General features: G+C 39.1%; 2 protein-coding genes across 10 annotated transcripts in view; one reads left to right on the forward strand and one right to left on the reverse strand.

The window, feature by feature from the left end:
* LOC149311111 (A-kinase anchor protein 7-like) overlaps window positions 1-17326 on the reverse strand; it is a 140138-nt gene that overhangs the window by 57823 nt on the left and 64989 nt on the right. The window lies entirely within an intron of this gene.
* LOC149311112 (mutS protein homolog 5-like) lies at window positions 8171-15466 on the forward strand. 2 transcript variants are annotated; one of them, XM_089530365.1, is made up of 2 exons: window positions 8171-8639; window positions 12784-15466. In XM_089530365.1, exon 2 carries the CDS (start codon window positions 12815-12817, stop codon window positions 15260-15262), a length of 2448 nt encoding a protein of 815 aa, XP_089386491.1. In that variant the 5' UTR covers window positions 8171-8639; window positions 12784-12814; the 3' UTR covers window positions 15263-15466. The 2 variants fall into 2 exon arrangements, with proteins under 2 accessions (XP_089386491.1, XP_089386492.1); XM_089530366.1 differs by having other exon boundaries at window positions 12845-15466.

Below are 17326 nucleotides of genomic sequence, written 5' to 3' on the forward strand. Positions count from 1 at the left end.
TCAAAGAAAAAAGCACATGGTCAGAGGAGAAGCAAAATCGGTGCACAGTACGTCAGACAGTAACATGTTTTAAAGATTCCTTTCTTCTTAATTCTCTGAACCAAAATTTCAATATGGCCTTTCAAAATAAAAACTCTTGGTTTTTTTGATAGCTAGTAATACACTTTTTAATGTAATTCAGCTGCAGTGATGTAGTGATTGCATTTTACTGGCACAAGATAAGTAAGTTCTCACCTGTCCCTAGTGCCTATTTGTCCAGCAGTAACGTATATTCATATAAACCTTGTCAATTGTAGATTATTTCTATTGGATCACAATGCTCACAAATACAGTACAGTTCTACTATTCCCAGTGCATAGGTAGAATTCGTTTTGTCTGATATGACAAACAAATTGTATAAACAGTAACCAAGGCTGAGAGCAGGGGTCACAACTGTGATCCTTGGGGTCTTCCAGCTCTCTTCCTAACTGACATTTCCTGTTCAACTGTTCTTTCTGAATATGCAAACAGTGGCAAGATAGAATGGGAGAGGAAATATCATTCTCCGTTTCTTATGCTCTCTTCTCCTTTTTGGTAGTTGTGATAATTGGGCTCAGGGTAAAGGAAGCTAGAAAAAGTGCAGTGGTACAGTGGTGAAGTTGTGAAGTACACAACTGAAGGTATTTTGTTCAGGGTTTTCACAGTACCAGGAACAAACACTGGCAGTATTAATGTCTAGGATCTGTGTGTATCATTTCCCCCTAGATCCTGTACTTCACTGTATCTGACAAATGGGAGAGCCATTTATACCTGTGGAAAGCTGCAATCTAGTATTGACAGTGTTCCAATAAGTAGGGTTGACATTGAATCAGGAATTCTTGACATCTAAAGACACTTCATTTCTTCTAAAACCCTTATTTCTCCTCCCATTGAAATCATTAGGAGGGAAGAACTGGGTCCCAAGTTTGAATTTCTCTTTTGAGTTTATCAGGCAAGGGGAATTGGAAGTATAATCCGATGGCAATCTGAACGCAATCATGGGGTTTAACGTTATTGCGTGATAACCCACTACACACAAATTCGGGCAATGGGAAGTCAGTCCGAACGCAATCATGTGGTTTCACATTATTGCGTGATAGAATGCCACATGCAAATTCAGGCAATGGCATGCTATTTTTGGCCAATGGGGAGCCAGTTTGAATGCAATGCGTATTCATGTAATTGCGCGAAACTAGCAACTTTAAGTGAATGTGTTCTGGCCCCACTTTCTTTTCATTCGAATTTAAGAGAAATTCCTCCCATCTGATAAACTCCTTTGTCTCTCTTCATCCATTTCCTCCCTCGTTTCATGTTTTTACATTGTGATCCTGAATGCACTGAGTTTTCTTTTTTACTTATCTCTAAGTCACTCAGAGGAGGCCTAAACACCCAAAAGGCACCAGCTCTGTCTGGTCTTGGAAGCTAAGCAGTGTCAGTGTTTGTTAGTAGTTGGATGGGAGATCACCAAGGAATACCAGGTGCTCCCCTTTTGACCCAGTTCATTTTTATAGTGCACTGAACAACGAGAAAGAATAGTATCTGTTTTGCATAACAAGGTCCGGATATGCTCTTAACTGAATGCTGTTATTTTTAAATGTACAGACTTTGCATATTTATGCTTAATATGTCATTGCTGTGTTAAAACTGGTTGTGGTTGTTTTGCTCTGTTTTTAATTTTTTTATTGCCTGGAGGTCTGTTGACTGTAATAAAGGCTTTGATTGATTGATTGATTGATTGATTGAATACCAGGTGCTATAGACTATTAGCTTTATCGCATTTGGCTCCTTCCGTTCCGTTCTGAGGACGGAACGGAAGGAGCAGGGACGAGTGCGGAACGAGTGGGGGATGGATTTTACCGCACGCACCTGTCCCTTGTTTGTTCCGTTCCCCCTCTCTTCCGTTCTTAATCCATTCCAGAGGGGGAAATTTTTGAGAACTGTTCTGAACAGTTCTCAAAAAGCGTTCCCTCTGGAACGGAACGAATGAGGGATGGGTGCGTGCGGTAAAATCCGTCCCCCACTCGTTCCGTTTCCTGCCGCATTGTTCTCAGAGCGGCCCTAAATCCCAATGCGATAAAGCTCTATGTTTCAAAGGAAGGAACTGGCAAAAAGACCTCTTGAGTATTTGTCTAGAAAACCCAATGAAATTCATGGGGTTGCTTTAAGCTCACAGGTGACCTGAAGGGACATGTACACACAGAAGTGACTCGGAGAGATTTTTGGCTAAAAGATAGAGTGAAAGTGCTCTAAATAAATGAAAATTGTGTGTTTGTGTGTGGTAAATACTGTGGAGGATATGCCTGTCTTTATGATTGACATAAGACAAAGTATCATCATTTCCTGCCCTTAGGACTGCTCTGTAACTCAAAGTAGGTATAAATAAAATTATCTCATATTCTACACCTGTGCAGACTTATTGAAGAAGGTCAAGGAGGAAAGTGCCAAGGTAGGCGTAATGTTGAACATTAGGAAAATAAAAATAATGACCATAAAAGATCTACAAGAGTTCATCCTAGATAACGAAAAAACTGAAATAGTCAAAGAGTTCTCACAACTTGGTTCAAACATTAATCAGAATGGAGACTGCGGTCAAGAAATTAGAAGGCTAGGATTGGGGGGGCAGCTATGAAAGAACAGGGAAAGGTACAGCACTAAAGTGACAATTGCCCAAGCCATCGTATTCCCCATCACCCTGTATGGATGTGAGAGTTGGATAGCAAAGAAAGCCAATAGCAAGAAAATAACTCATTCAAGATGTGGTACTGGAGAAGAGTGCTGAGGATACCATGGTCAGCCAAAAAGATAAACAAATGGGCCATTGAGCAGATCAAGCCTGAACTCTCCCTGGAAGCCAGGATGACATATTTTGGCCACATCATGGAAGGCATGAATCGTTAGAAAAAAAATTATAATGCTAGTTAAGGCAGAAGGTAGCAGAAAGAGAGGGAGAGCACATGCCAGATGGATGGACTCAATCAGAAAGGCCATGGGCCTGAGCCTGCAGCACCTGAGCAGAGCAATGGGGGACAGGGAGTCTTGGAGAAGTCTCATCCACAGGGTCACCATGAATTGAGTCTACGCAATGGCAGTTAACAACAACGAACACCTGCATCTACGTTCTTTTCTTCCCAAATCTTTCTGCTGTTTCTCTGTGTCTGTTATATACTGCAAGTCTCTCAGGGTATGATATGTCTGTCATACATATTCTTTCTAAACAATTATGAACATCAATGGAAACTCAAAAAATAAATAAATACATACATAAATATTCATCTAAGGGAATCGATAGTTTTGTAAAACTATAAGCAGCAGTCTTTGCTGAGCATAATATAGTGTAAGTATAAAGTGCTATCTCAGTCATCAGTTTAAAATGTATAATAGCAAATAGAAGAATAAGAAATAAACCAAGTGTTTACAGTCTAAAGAAAGCAGGGGTTCAATAATTATTTGAATTCAGTTTCTTTACTGATTTGTTTAATGGATTCCGTCCCACTTTGTAATGGGTATCGTATCTCTTTGAAAATACAGGATACCACACACACACACAGAGAGAGAGAGAGAGAGAGAGAGACATATATACACACACATTTATGTCATATAAAAGAAAAGAAAAACTGAATAAAAAGAGTTTAATTGTAAGTGTAGTACACTCTGTATATTTCCATCTAAATTATTCAGTTTGTACATGAAGACAAGTATAGTTTCTTATTTATATAATAATCATTTGCTTTTTTGAGGAAGATTCTGGACCCAACAAAGATCTCAAAAGAAAGTCCAATTTTGCTCATAGATGCTTTCTTTCATTCTTAAATTATCACTGTCATCTAGTGGTAAAGCTCTTGAACTACATACGTCTCAATATGGTTTGCTGCTGCTCAAATCTCCTTAAAAATAGGTCAAATTTAGGATTTCACCACTTCCAGTTTCACTTTTCTAGGAAAAAGATTAATCCTGGAATTTCAATAGAGCTGCCACTAGTTCAATGGCAATGCTGCTTTTTTCAATTCAAGTGTAAAATGCAGAAGCCAGTTACTGTATTTGTTTATTCCTGTATTGCCTACCAGTCCATAAGGGCTCCCAATGCAATGAACAAATTAAAATAAATTAAAACAATACCAAGACAAAAACTTTGATAAAACACAATAAAATATTCTTCAAAAACTCTTGAAAGCAGTCTAAAAATAATCCTAGAATCTAGTTTCAAAATAGTTAAAACAGCACTAAGTGTCATGTGGAACAGCACTCTTTGATGGGGCCAGCTTAACTTCCTTGGGTAGAGAGTTCCACAGTGGAGGCGATGCTACAGAGAAAGTCTGTTATGTGTACCCACCAAACAAATTTCATGAGATGTGAACACATATATGCCCTGATAGTTTATAGAATATATAGAAATGAGTTGATGCAATGCCAAGTCGCACAGTCAATTGAGAAAAATATATCAAATTTGTTCCATTAACTGGAAAATGACATTTAAGTAAATGAGAAACTTGAAATATACTGTATACACTCGACTATAAGTCGACCTCATGTATAAGTCGAGGGCAGGTTTGGGGGCCAAAATTATGGATTTTCATATGACATGTGGATAAGTCAAGGATAAGATTTAGGGACATGTAACAAAGGATGTAAAAGATGAAGCAATGGAAAATGATGCTAAAGAACTTACAAAATTCTGGCAGACATAACTGTGTTCACCCTAAAGGCTGGATGCATGATAGAGTAGAGGTTAGTACTTCTTTTTAGGTGCTCCCAGATTGGACATTTTGCCTCTCTACTCAGAGACAGGTGATTTCACACACACACACACACACACACACACACATATGAGTTAAAGTACTAGGGTTAGAGAGTATGCAGTTGGTGCGCGCTCCCTAAGCCTAGTATCGCCTGGAGCACGCACCGCTTTATGGAGGTATGTACTGGCCCATAATTTTGTTACCAAATCAAGGAACTGGCAAAGTGCAGCCTGGGGACCCCATATGCCCCCCAGGCCATTTTGTGATCCTCAGGGCCCCCAGGGCTCAAAAAGATATATTTTGTAGATTTTTTGGAGGGGGCTGCCTTTTTGCAAAATGGCATCTCCTGGGCAAAGGTTCCTTCCACAGTCCCTGGATAGCATTGGGGAAATTTGGGGGTCATTTTTGGGAGCTTTTTTACAGGTGAAATGTGTGTAGTTGAGACAGTACCTGCCGCCTCCCAAGTCTCCTAGCTTCTCACAGTTGCCCATCCTTGCTCTATACTGTAGGACAACACATGGTGCAGAATAATTTGTAAGTGTGCAGTCTTCCTAACAAAGGGGCTTGTAGGCTCACAAAGGATATTAGACAAACTGGATCTCAAAGGGAGTAGCTATTTAATAATAATAATAATAATAATAATAATAGGATTTATTTATATACCGCCCAATCACTGGGAATCCAAGCGGTTTACAACAGAGGGGATAATAGACGGTCGTTCCCTGCCCTCAGGCTTACAATCTAAATGGGATTTAAAGTTTATTTCCTGGACTGAATATCCCAGTACCCACATGGCCAAGAGGAGAAGGGGCCCACCTGCATGAATATCCTTCCAGCTCATCTAAAATGAAGACAACCACAACATCTTGAACAAATGCAGGGCTGTAACTAACACCATCAACATTTTCTTCTTTCTTTCTCCTGTATGAGTTTTAACACTTTTGCCTGATGAAAAAGCCAGTGGAGCTTTGAAAGCTTGCAACTTGTATAATGTGCATTTTGGTTGGCCCCATAAACAGATCTTTATGTCTTGTGAATTTTGGGTGATACTGTACTTTGCTATTAGGCCAACACGGCTACCCCTGTATATGTTTGATGGATGACTGTGATGAGGGTTACTAGATCTCAGGACTTGGTCCCTCTTCTCTAAATCTGGGGACAAAAGTGCTGCCTTGAAAGGTGTGTGCACATATGCATTTTCTTCATTTGTTAAACTTGTTTTCTTTTCAATTTAAATAGCATACTTTATGCAATTGTGATTGATGGTTAATGTATCATGCTTAATGACATCCCCAGGAGCTGCCTTTTGCAACATCATCCTTGGAATGGTACCAGGGCATGCATCCTGTGATAAGAGGTCTTGGCCTTAAAATCTCATTATCTAACATAGTCCTGACTGGTCAGCCCTAAATATGGTAGATGTGCTTACAAGTGTCAAGTGCCAATATTTAGTGGATGGCTTGAGGTAGATTGTAATGGCATTGGGCCTACAACGTGAGGCTAGACTGTGGTTATGAATAGGGTTGCCAGAATGAAAACTCAACACGGCTCCTGTTCCTTTCATGGTTGTGCAGAAGAGGGAATTTCAGCAGGTGTTGCTTGTCACACAACCAGATAACAAGCGACACCTCCTGAAATTCCCTCTTCTACACAACCATTAAAGCAGCCTTTCTCAAATAGTGGGGCGGGCCCCCCAGGGGGGGCGCGAGGCTCCGTAAAGGGGTGTGTGAGGCTCTGTTATGCAGAGTGTACTTATAACAATTTTATAGACAAATGATACTATTTACAGTCGCGCGGGGGGCGCGAAATGTTTTCTTCTTCCTAGGGGGGGCATGACAGAAAATAATTGAGAAGCACTGCATTAAAGGAGCAGGAGCCATCTCCAGTTTTCACTATGGCAACCCTACTTATGGTACTTTCTACTTTCTGAATGTGGACTGCTTTTTAATTATACAATATATGCCTTGTATATTTAAATGTGGACTGTTTTAAATAGTATATGTCTTATTTGTCCTTTTAAACTGTTGTGTGTTTTAATTAACGTCTTTTAGCTGATGTTGTCCATTGTTGATTTGTTGCTGTTCCTCTTCTTGTGGAATGAGGTTGAGGACAACAACAAATCAACAAGGAACAACACACAACAGTTTAAAAGGGCAAATAAGACATAGAAGATTTTCACACGACAATGCTATATCATTCCTTTAACGTCCCAAAGTGTACTGAAATTGTCATAACAGATAGACGATTCCAAAAGATTTTCAGGCTGTTAGTGTTCTTAAAACGTTGATGTATCAGAATTCAGCAACAAATGATTACAAAACGATTTCAAAACAGTTGAATTGCTGAATTCTGATATATCATCAACATTTTAAGTACACTAACAGCCTCATGTGAAAATCTTTTGGAACCGTCTATCTGTTATGACAATTTCAGTACACTTTGGGACGATAAAGGAACGATATAATGATGTCGTGTGACAATTTAAAACAATCCACATTTAAATTGTATATGCCTTACACAATTTAAAGACATATACCATTTAAAACAGTGGGTAAGTAAGATTTATTATTATTATTATTATTATTATTATTAGGTCAACACCTAGGAGAGAAATGTGGTAGCTGTAGCCCTTCAGACACTTCAGACTACAACTCCCACAATTCCTTGCTTGAATGTGGCAGCTGCAGGCCAAGATTGCCTGAGGGACAAAAGGCTCCCCATTTTGACACACTAAAATGGTTAAGAAGCTGTTTATGTGGGATGGCATTCAAATTATAATTTATTTTTAAAATACTGTATTACATTAATGTATAAATTATCATTTAGCCCTCCTCCTTTCCTGACAGACTTGAGATGGGGGCATGGGGCGGCCCAGCAACAGCTACACTGTGAGGGACTTTTCCCTCCATCACTGTATTTTTTAAGCACTTAGGAATTTCTGTTTCTTTGGAGGGATGTAGAAAATGATTCTGTGGAAAATGGAGGCAGGATTGAGCCCACTTCACAAGAACAATGTGCCTAAAGTTACTTATGCCATTTAAATCCCCACAGCCATAGTTTAATAGGTTGTTGTTTTCTTTACAAGGGTAAAGTAAGGCTGCATCCGCGCACTGCAGGAATAATCCGGTTTGACACCACTTTTAACTGCCACAGCTCAATGCTATGGAATTCTGGAAAGTGTAGTTTGTTGCGGGCGGCACCTACTAAATACATTTCCCAGAATTCCACAGCATTGAGCCATGGCAGTCAAAAGTGGTGTCAACCTGGATTATTTCTGCAGTGCCGATGCAGTCTGTGGTCCAAAACACATTGCAGGAATAATCCAGTTTGAGACCGCTTTAACCTGGCTCAGTGCTAGGGAACCCTGGGACTTGTAGTTTATTGTGGCACCACAGCTCTCTGTCAGAGAAGTCTTGCAAAACTACAGTTCCCAGAATTCCCTAGCATTGAGCCAGGGCAGTTAAAGCAGTCTGAAACTGGATTATTTCTGCAGTGTGTTTTGGGCCTAAGATAGTCTTAATTAATTCATAAAAGCAGAACTGTTTATAACTTAATCTTCTGACTCATTTACAGTCATAAAATGGTGGCTAGGCCTCATTCTACCATTTGTTTGTTTTACATGTCAGTCTGTATAAGCGTTCTCTGCAGTTTGGTTAGCTCTTCAGCAATGGCTTCTTTTGGGCCTGCTAGTAAAACTCTTTCCAGCCCTGTTCTTGTCCACTAACAAACTCTTTTCTCCTCCCCAGTTCCTTATCCCCTTCTCTTTGGCGGCAGGCGAAGATGAGATAAATTAACACGGAGAACCAGCCTAGGAACCCTTGTTCTTAACTCGTGGAAGAAATGAACCTAAAGGAAAAAGGCTACCATTTGTGACTTCACAGGAAGGTAACAGGCAAAACTGTTTGGGAAGAGATGCTATGACTGTCAGAGTATGTATGCTGCAGGTAGGAAGGGGAGAGGATTTGAAAGATCTCGTCTTATTTATAATGGCAGTGAAGGAAAAATTGCCAATGAAGAAGTAACAAACCAGGTGGGGAGATTACAAGAAATAAGTGGAGTCAGGGAGTGAAAAGAACTTGTAGGACCTTTGAGATTAACTGAAAGAAAGAAGTTGGTAGCTAGCATGGGCTTTCATAAACTTCATCTTACTTCTTCAGGTGCATGTTTTGAAGTGGAATTAGGAAGTTGCTAAAGCTTGTAAGGCTGCATCCGCACTGCAGAAATAATCCGGTTTGACACCTCTTCAACTTCCATGGCTCAATGCTATGGAATTCTGGGAAGTATAATTTTGTGAGACATTTAGCCATCTCTGTCAGAGAGCTCTGGTGCCTACAAATCCCTGACTTCCAGCACTGAGCCTTGGCAGTTAAAGTGGTATCCACTGGATTATTTCTGCATGGGGATGCAGCCCAAGTGTTGAAACCTTTCTACTTAAACAACCCCCCCCCCCCCCGCAGTATGCATATCTTTATAGTTAACATCAGAAAAATAAGGGAAACTGGGTGTAGCATTCCTCCAGAGGCTCAAAAATCAAAGTCAGACAGAAAGAACTTAACCTGTTTATCTAATGTCAGTAATTTAAAAACATTCTTGCTGATAGTCAGGACAAAATGAAAAATGAGGTCTGGGGTTTCAACAGGAAAACATGTTTAGAGGCCAGAGCTGAGGAAAAATATTTAACTTCTATGAGAAAAGGACACTTTTCTCTATTTATTTACTCTCAGAGCGGCTAACAAATTGTTAATTGCACAGTTCTGCAATATTCTGCCATTTCCTTTTTATATAAGGTTTTAATAAAATGTTTTTTACATACAAGTAAAAACACAATATGTACACACACACGCACACTCACTTGTATATATTATGTATTACATACATTCTATGTATATATGTATGTGTGTGTGTGTGTGTGTAAAAAGAAGAAAAAAGAAAAAAGTATCAGTTTGTGGAAAAAATAAAGTGTGACTAAACTACTAGGAAAGTCTGACTATTGGGGATTGGGGCTGACTAGAATGGAAGAAGGCCTACAGCAGCGATAGAGAACATAGCAGATTTAACAGTGATAGAAGGAAGAGCTGAGATTATATAAAAGTGCTGATCAGTAAGTAACAACAGAAGACTGCAAGAAGATAATAGTGTTGGTGCTGCCTGTATAATTTATTATACTATGCTGTTTTTGTATGGATTGTAAACATTGTGCACTGCAGCTTGGAGACAAATCTATAAAGAGGGCCTGAGAGTATGGGGCAATGACTGGAAAGTGCAGTATAGATGAGGGATGTATTAAGCACTTTAAATACAATAAAGTGTAAAAGTCAATCCCTCCACTCTACCATCTGACCTCCCTAAATGTTATGATCAAAAACAGCTGTTATTAAAGGAGATCAATCACCCATCTAGATCGCCAAGTTAAAATAAGAGGTATATATATTGTGTGTGTGTATCATCCATCCATCCTGTTGACTTATTGTAGAGCTTCACATTTCACTGGGTCTTTAAAAGCTGCACTTCCCCTACTAGCAAGTGAAGCAAAAATGAGGCCTGAATTCTTACTGTGTAAATTAAATTAATATGCACCTTTTTGTTACATAAATAGAAGCAGTGAGGGATGAGAACAGCCTTGGGACTATGGGACTGGAAAAGAGAAGTGTAACTCCTTTGTTTGTTTCACTGCCAAGGTCCTGATAAAATTTGCCTTTATGAAGTTGTTATCTACATTTCAAGAGAAGCTGCTATCAGCACCAAGGGAAACTTCTCTAGAAATACAAACAGCAGCATCACAGAGGTGATTTTTGCTGCAACTACACAGTATAACAGAAATAAAGAGTTATGCTTCCTCTTCTCATGCCCTCCATTCCCGAAGTTTCCTTATAACTGCTATTTGCCTAACAAAAGCATGCATGTTACATGTATTCATACAATTAATATCACACCTGCTTTCACGTTCCCAAAAGCAATCATGACGATACCCTTCACCGACACTGCTAATTGGTATGTAGTTATTCGTAGAATCATAGAGGTGGAAGAAAGCACAAGAGCCATCCAGCCATTCCTTGCAGGAATACAGAATCAAAGCACTCCTGACAGATGGTATCCAGGCTCTGTTTAAAAACCACCAAAGAAGGACACTCCACCACACTTCAAGGCAGCATATTCCACTGTCAAACAGCTCTTACCATCAGGAAGTTCTTCCTAATGTTTAGGTGGAATGGGTTTTTTTTTTCCTTTCTGTAGTTTGAATCCATGTCCTGTGTCCTAGTCTCTGGAGCAGCAAGAAATAAAGTTGCCCCTTCTTCCATATGACAGTCTTTCAACATTTAAACATGGCTATCACGTCACATCTTATCCGTCTCTTCTTCAACTAAACATACCCTAAGCTGCTCTTCATAGGACATGGCTTCCAAACCTTTCTCCATTTTGGTCACCTGCCTATGGACATGTTCCAACTTGTCAATATCCTCCACGAATTGTGATGCCCAAAACTGGACACAATTTTCCAGGTGAGGTCTGACCAAAGCAGAATATAGTGGTACTGTTACTTCTCTTGATCTAGACACTCCACTCCTATTGATGCAGGGTAGAATTGTATTGGCTTTTTTAGCTGCTGCATCACACCATTGACTCATATTCAGTTTGTGGTCTACTAAGAATCCCGGATCCCCTTTGCAAGCACTGTTGTCAAGCTAGATGTCACCCGTCCTGTATCTGAGTGTGTTATTTTTTTTCTCCCCTAAATGGAGTACTGTACCTTACATTTCTCCCTGTTGAAATTCATTTTGTTAGTTATGGTCCAGCTCTCCAATCTGTTAAGGTCATTTTGAATTCTGATCTTGTTCTCTGGGTTATTAACTAGGCCTCCAAATTACATGTCTTAGATGTAATTTCTATCCAAGGTGTTCTTTAGGGTAGCATTTCCAGTATAGAAAGATTAGCAGTATGAAAATGTTGGGTCTATTTTAAAAATGGCTGTCCACAACCTTTAACAAAAATAAGCATGCTTTTGGAATCCATTAATCCTTTGTAGTTTATGTTCTATTTGATCCTCAATGTACATTAGCACTCCCACTAACAGCACACTCAGGTTTTGAGTACCAACAGTTCTCCAAAAAAAAAAAATGGAGCCTCTGAGAAGTGATAAGGGAGGTATCAGTGTGCTTTAGGGAAACTTGAAGGTTTGCAGAAGTAATATGAGCAAACCCCCTTAGAAATATCCCAATTGTGAGTGAGCATGCTCACTAGCCAGTGAATACTGTCTGATGGGCTGCATGAAAAGGAGGGAGGAAAATGAACAGAATATCTCAGAATATGGCATGACTACCTGGCTGTATTTATAATAATGTGACAGTTTTGTCCATTCTCCTAAAATCAAAACAAACTCATAGACATGCAATCAATTTATTTTTAAAAGAACAGTGTTAAGACTCTATTGAGAATTTCTACCATTTTTAGCCCATTCTCCCAGGGAAGGCCTTTATATAAAACAAGAAGGCAACTAGAAGTCAACTCTGTGGGATACTGGGGGCTATGAAGGCCTCAAAAATGATTCTGGGAGACTACATGCAGTCCATCAACTACACTTTTCCCACCACTATGTTAAAAGAGCATCCCCTTGTGCTAGAAAGGGGAGAACTCTAAAAGAACATATAACAAACAATAAGACAACAACAGACATCTCATTTTATCTTAGCAACCTGCAGCTTCTCTAATTAAAATATGTAATTAAAGTTAGAAAGAATGAGGCAGCAATATTATTGTTATATTTTTTTTCTTAGTCATAGATAATTCAAGGAGAACATTTTGGAATTTGTTTTTTAAATCAAATCATGATCCCCTTTCTGGTTCTGTTAACTGTAAATCCAGATCATTGCCAAACCTACCATTTGACTTTGTCATTTTTCACATGGTATATCACATGGGTTTGGAGATAGGAGATCCCAAACTGGGAGGGGGTATGTGAGGGATAGTTATATGAAGAAGAACGGGTCTTAAAGGATGAACCACTAATAAAAAAATATGCTTGTTTACACAGCCACACAGCTTCTACAATTTTATTTTTAAAAATGAATTCTACTTCTACTTTTGCCACTCAGTGCCAACCCAAACCACTGCCTATTATTGAACAAGAAGAGGAACAAGGACAGTCTGAGGTCTACTTGTGTGTACTGTGGTATGGTGGAGAGCTAGGGATTGCTTATTATGATACTGGAGACTGCTCAATCTACTTCATGACAGAGTCACCAGACAATGAAGACCTCAAGCTCCTCCAAAAAGTGGTTGATGAAGTACTACCTAAATACATATTAAGTAGTGCTAAGCAAGATTATAGTATTGCCAAATTTTTGACCAATATAAAAACCTTGGCGAGAGACAAACAAGGAGGAACAAAGCCAGAGGTTGTCCTCTATCCAAATACGGATTTTGGCTTAGAAGTAAGCAAGCAAAGGATCCTGTCTAGGCAATTCCCTTTTGTCCCATCTCACATGACAGCAATGGAGAAAATCCTCTTTTTATCCTCAGTTATTCCTTTTGAGAGCCCACTTGTGATAAGAGCATTAGGAGGACTGCTGAAGTTCCTTGACAGGAAAAGGCCTGGTATTGAACTAGAAGACAGTCATATTGCTGTCCCCATACTGGCCTTTAAAAAGTTTGTATTGACAGATATTGTAAATGTTGATCAAGACACTTACTGTGTGTTGCAGATATTTAAAAGTGAAGTGCATCCTTCTGTGTATAAACAAGTCAGTGGGAAAAAAGAAGGACTCAGTTTATATGGAATACTGAACCATTGTAGGTGCAAGTGGGGAGAAAAGCTGATGAGACTGTGGTTCATGAGGCCCACTCGCAACTTGACAGAGTTGAACAAACGCCTAGATGTTATCCAATTCTTCTTGTTAGCTCAGAACCATGAAACAGTTTTGACCCTACAAGAATGTCTCAAAAATATAAAAAATGTACCTCTTATTCTTAGGAGGATGGCTCTTTCTAATACAAAGGTTAGTGACTGGCAGGCACTGTACAAAACAGTGTACAGTGCTGTGTGTCTCAGAGATACATGCCGCTCTCTACCCAAGACCATTGAACTCTTCCAGACTATTTCACAGGTCTTCACTGATGATCTACATTACATTGCTAGCCTAATCAGCAAAGTGGTAGATTTTGAAAGCAGCATCTCAGAAAACCATTTCACTGTCAGGCCTAATGTTGACGTTATTATTGATGAAAAGAAACGAAAGTTGATGGGGCTTTCAGACTTCCTCACTGATGTGGCCCGAAAAGAACTAGAGGACTTGGATAACAGGATTCCATCCTGTAGTGTTATTTATATTCCCTTAATAGGGTTTTTACTCTCCATTCCACGCCTGCCCACCATGGTGGATAAGAATGACTTTGAAATTGAAGGTTTGGATTTCATGTTCTTGTCAGAAGAAAAGCTACATTACCGCAGTGCCAGGACAAAGGACTTGGATGGCTTGCTTGGTGACCTTCATTGTGAAATAAGAGATCAAGAAACACTGATCATGTACCAGCTACAAACTAAGATTCTGGAAAAGTCTGCAGTACTTAGCGATGTGATTGAATACACAGCACATTTGGATGTGCTGTTGTCCCTGGCAGTAATGGCTCGAGAGAATGGATACATCCGACCCCACTATTCTCATTCCCACATGATCCGTATTAAGGATGGAAGACATCCTCTGATGGAGCTATGTGCAAAGACGTTTGTGCCCAATTCAGTGGAGAGCAGTGAAATCAATGGACGAATCAAGATCCTCACTGGACCCAATTCATCTGGAAAGAGCATATATCTAAAGCAAGTGGGACTTATTACATTTATGGCCCTGATTGGTAGCTATGTCCCTGCTGCTGAGGCTGAAATAGGGGCAGTGGATGGAATCTATACAAGGATCCATAGCCGGGAATCAGTATCTCTTGGCCTCTCTACTTTCATGATTGATCTTAACCAAGTAGCCAAAGCAGTGAATAATGCCACTGAAAGGTCTTTGGTCTTGATTGATGAATTTGGCAAAGGCACAAACACAGTAGATGGTCTCTCTCTCCTAGCTGCAGTACTAAGGTACTGGATTAAACAAACAATCCACTGCCCACACATTTTTGTTGCCACTAATTTCCACAGCTTAGTGCAGCTGAAGCTCCTGCCTGACACTCCTCTTCTCCAATACTTGACAATGGACACTCACCAAGATGGAGATGAGCTTGTGTTTTTTTATCAGATCAAAGAAGGGGTGTCCACTGTCAGCCATGCAGCCAATATTGCAGCTTTGGCAGGCATGCCACCTAAGGTGATTGCTCGAGGAATAGAAGTGTCAGAACTGCTCCGCAATGGAAAGCCCATCCAGTGCCTTGACCATTCTTCAAAAGAGAAACAGCTGCACAACTGCAAATCTCTAGTAGATAAGTTCCTCTCCCTAGATCTTAATGACCCTCATCTGGATTTAAAGGAGTTTATGAATAAAGAAGTGCTGCCATCTTCAGCTTCTGTACTTTAACAGTATGATGTGTCTTGTATTGCTCTGTAATGGGAAAGTGTTTGGTCTAGTTGGTTATGGCATCAGCCTTTGTTCATGTGAATCCATCTGTAAATATCAATAATGCCTATACAACTTGTTACCTAACAAACTAAATGCAACCTGAAAACCATGACTTATCATGCTGTCCATTCTGCGTTATCTGAAAGGCAGTAAAAGTAAGGTAATTTACCTGAGGTAAACAGTGGAAAAAGTGCATTGCAAGAAACCACTACAAAAAGGTCAGGGGGACATTTGTAGTTTTAAATCCAGTGTTCTTAATATGTAAATACAATGCTTATTTTTTTTATGTTAGTGATGCTACATATTTGCCTATTATGTAATATTTTATAACATAACTGGAGTATATTCTGGAGACAACAGTCTTTCCATTAATTTAATCTAATTTGTAGATGCTTCTGGGATGTACCATTATATGTAACTTGAATATATTTTATTCAATTTTTGTGCCTTTTTAATTTTTTAAAAAGAGACAATGAAAAACTAGGAAAAGGAAAGGATTGAATGAAGTTAGTTGTCATAGCAGATATTTTCATATTATATGCTTTGTGGGCATATGATATAAGATGGCATTCCACTGAATTACATCTTCTACAGCTCATATTACTTTGATTCTTACATTACAGGATCCTATACATTTATTCTTCCAACTTCTTCGCCTTAAAGCCTTATAAGTATTTAAATGTTCAGATATTTTGTTTGTTCAAAATGCTGCCTATCTCCTGAATACAATTGAAGTTGTGGTTCAGAGACAACAATGGATAGCAGTTTAAAAAACAAGTCTGAAAAGAGTATTTGGTCAGACCATCCATCCCTCCTCTTCTCACATCTTAATATTTAGTAACCTCCTGATTTTTAGCAAAATTTAATTTGTCATTACATCAAAACTGGCAAACCATGGCTTACATTTGTCCTGTAAACCACAAATATAAGCAAGTATCAAATCAGTAAATGTGAGATTCCTTACAACCTAATTCACTATGTTATGCATTTCACTGAACCTGTTGTCAGTATTTCCCGTCAGTGTCACATACAATTTAGATAGATTTGAGAATACTGTACAATTAAAATCATATGTAAGTTTATTACAACAACAGTGTGGCCTCATAAATTTTCTGCTGAAATCTAATTAGAAGCAAGACAACAGGCATCCTCTAAGATGGAGATATTTATTCCTTCAACCTATGGTTTTCTTATTAACTGTAGGAGAAGAAACACTAGAAATAAGAACACAGAAATACAGAAATGAAAGTACCTTGCTTGGGTGGGAGTGATGTAGGCCAGGCAAAGGTGGAAAGACACCTGGCTATATTCCTATCTGACCAAAGAATGCTCTTAAAATATCAAGCCAAAATATGTAGCTGCCTAATTTAAAATTTTCAAAATGTTAATTTTCTGACTTTATATTTTATCTCCATTTCCTTAGTTTTACTAACTGCTATCCAATAGTACATAAACCTTCCCTTGATCATTTTCAACTGACTTATTGTTGCATATCCTGGACCTGGAAAAAATAATCCCACATATTTAAATGCCTTAAATGTAATTATTATACAGTAGAGTCTTGATTATCCGATGTAAACTGGTGGTCCCATAGGTCGGATAGCCGAAAATGTTGGATAATCCGGAGGGTCATAGGAAAAGCCTACCAATCACTATGAAAAGCCTTCCAATCACTATGAAAAGCCTTCCAATCATTATAAAAATACAAATTGCAAAAAAATTTTGCTTGGAGCCCTTTCTGGCTGGGGGCGTGGCAAGGGCTCCAAGCCACGCCCACTGACCTATCCGACGTCGGATAATCCGGAATGTCGGATTACCGAGAGTCGGATAACCGAGACTCTACTGTACCTTAAAAGAAGCTATACTACATACAGGGTTACACCACTTAAAATATTATGAAGGAAAAAGGTCTGGCAAATTAAAATCTGTTGGCTCAACATGCAGTGAACATATGTAACAGTAATTATGAAAAATCCTTAAATGTTAATACACGGGTCACTACAATTCAGTTGTTGCAATTTA

The sequence above is a fragment of the Sceloporus occidentalis genome, unplaced genomic scaffold (assembly GCF_023333645.1).
Source record: "Sceloporus occidentalis isolate IW3139 unplaced genomic scaffold, rSceOcc1.0.p SCAF_6, whole genome shotgun sequence".
NCBI lineage: Eukaryota > Metazoa > Chordata > Lepidosauria > Squamata > Phrynosomatidae > Sceloporus > Sceloporus occidentalis.

Bases quoted from the DNA above. Each gene is read 5' to 3' on its own strand.
- LOC149311112 (XM_089530365.1), top strand. From the start codon at position 12,815: ATGAATTCTACTTCTACTTTTGCCACTCAGTGCCAACCCAAACCACTG.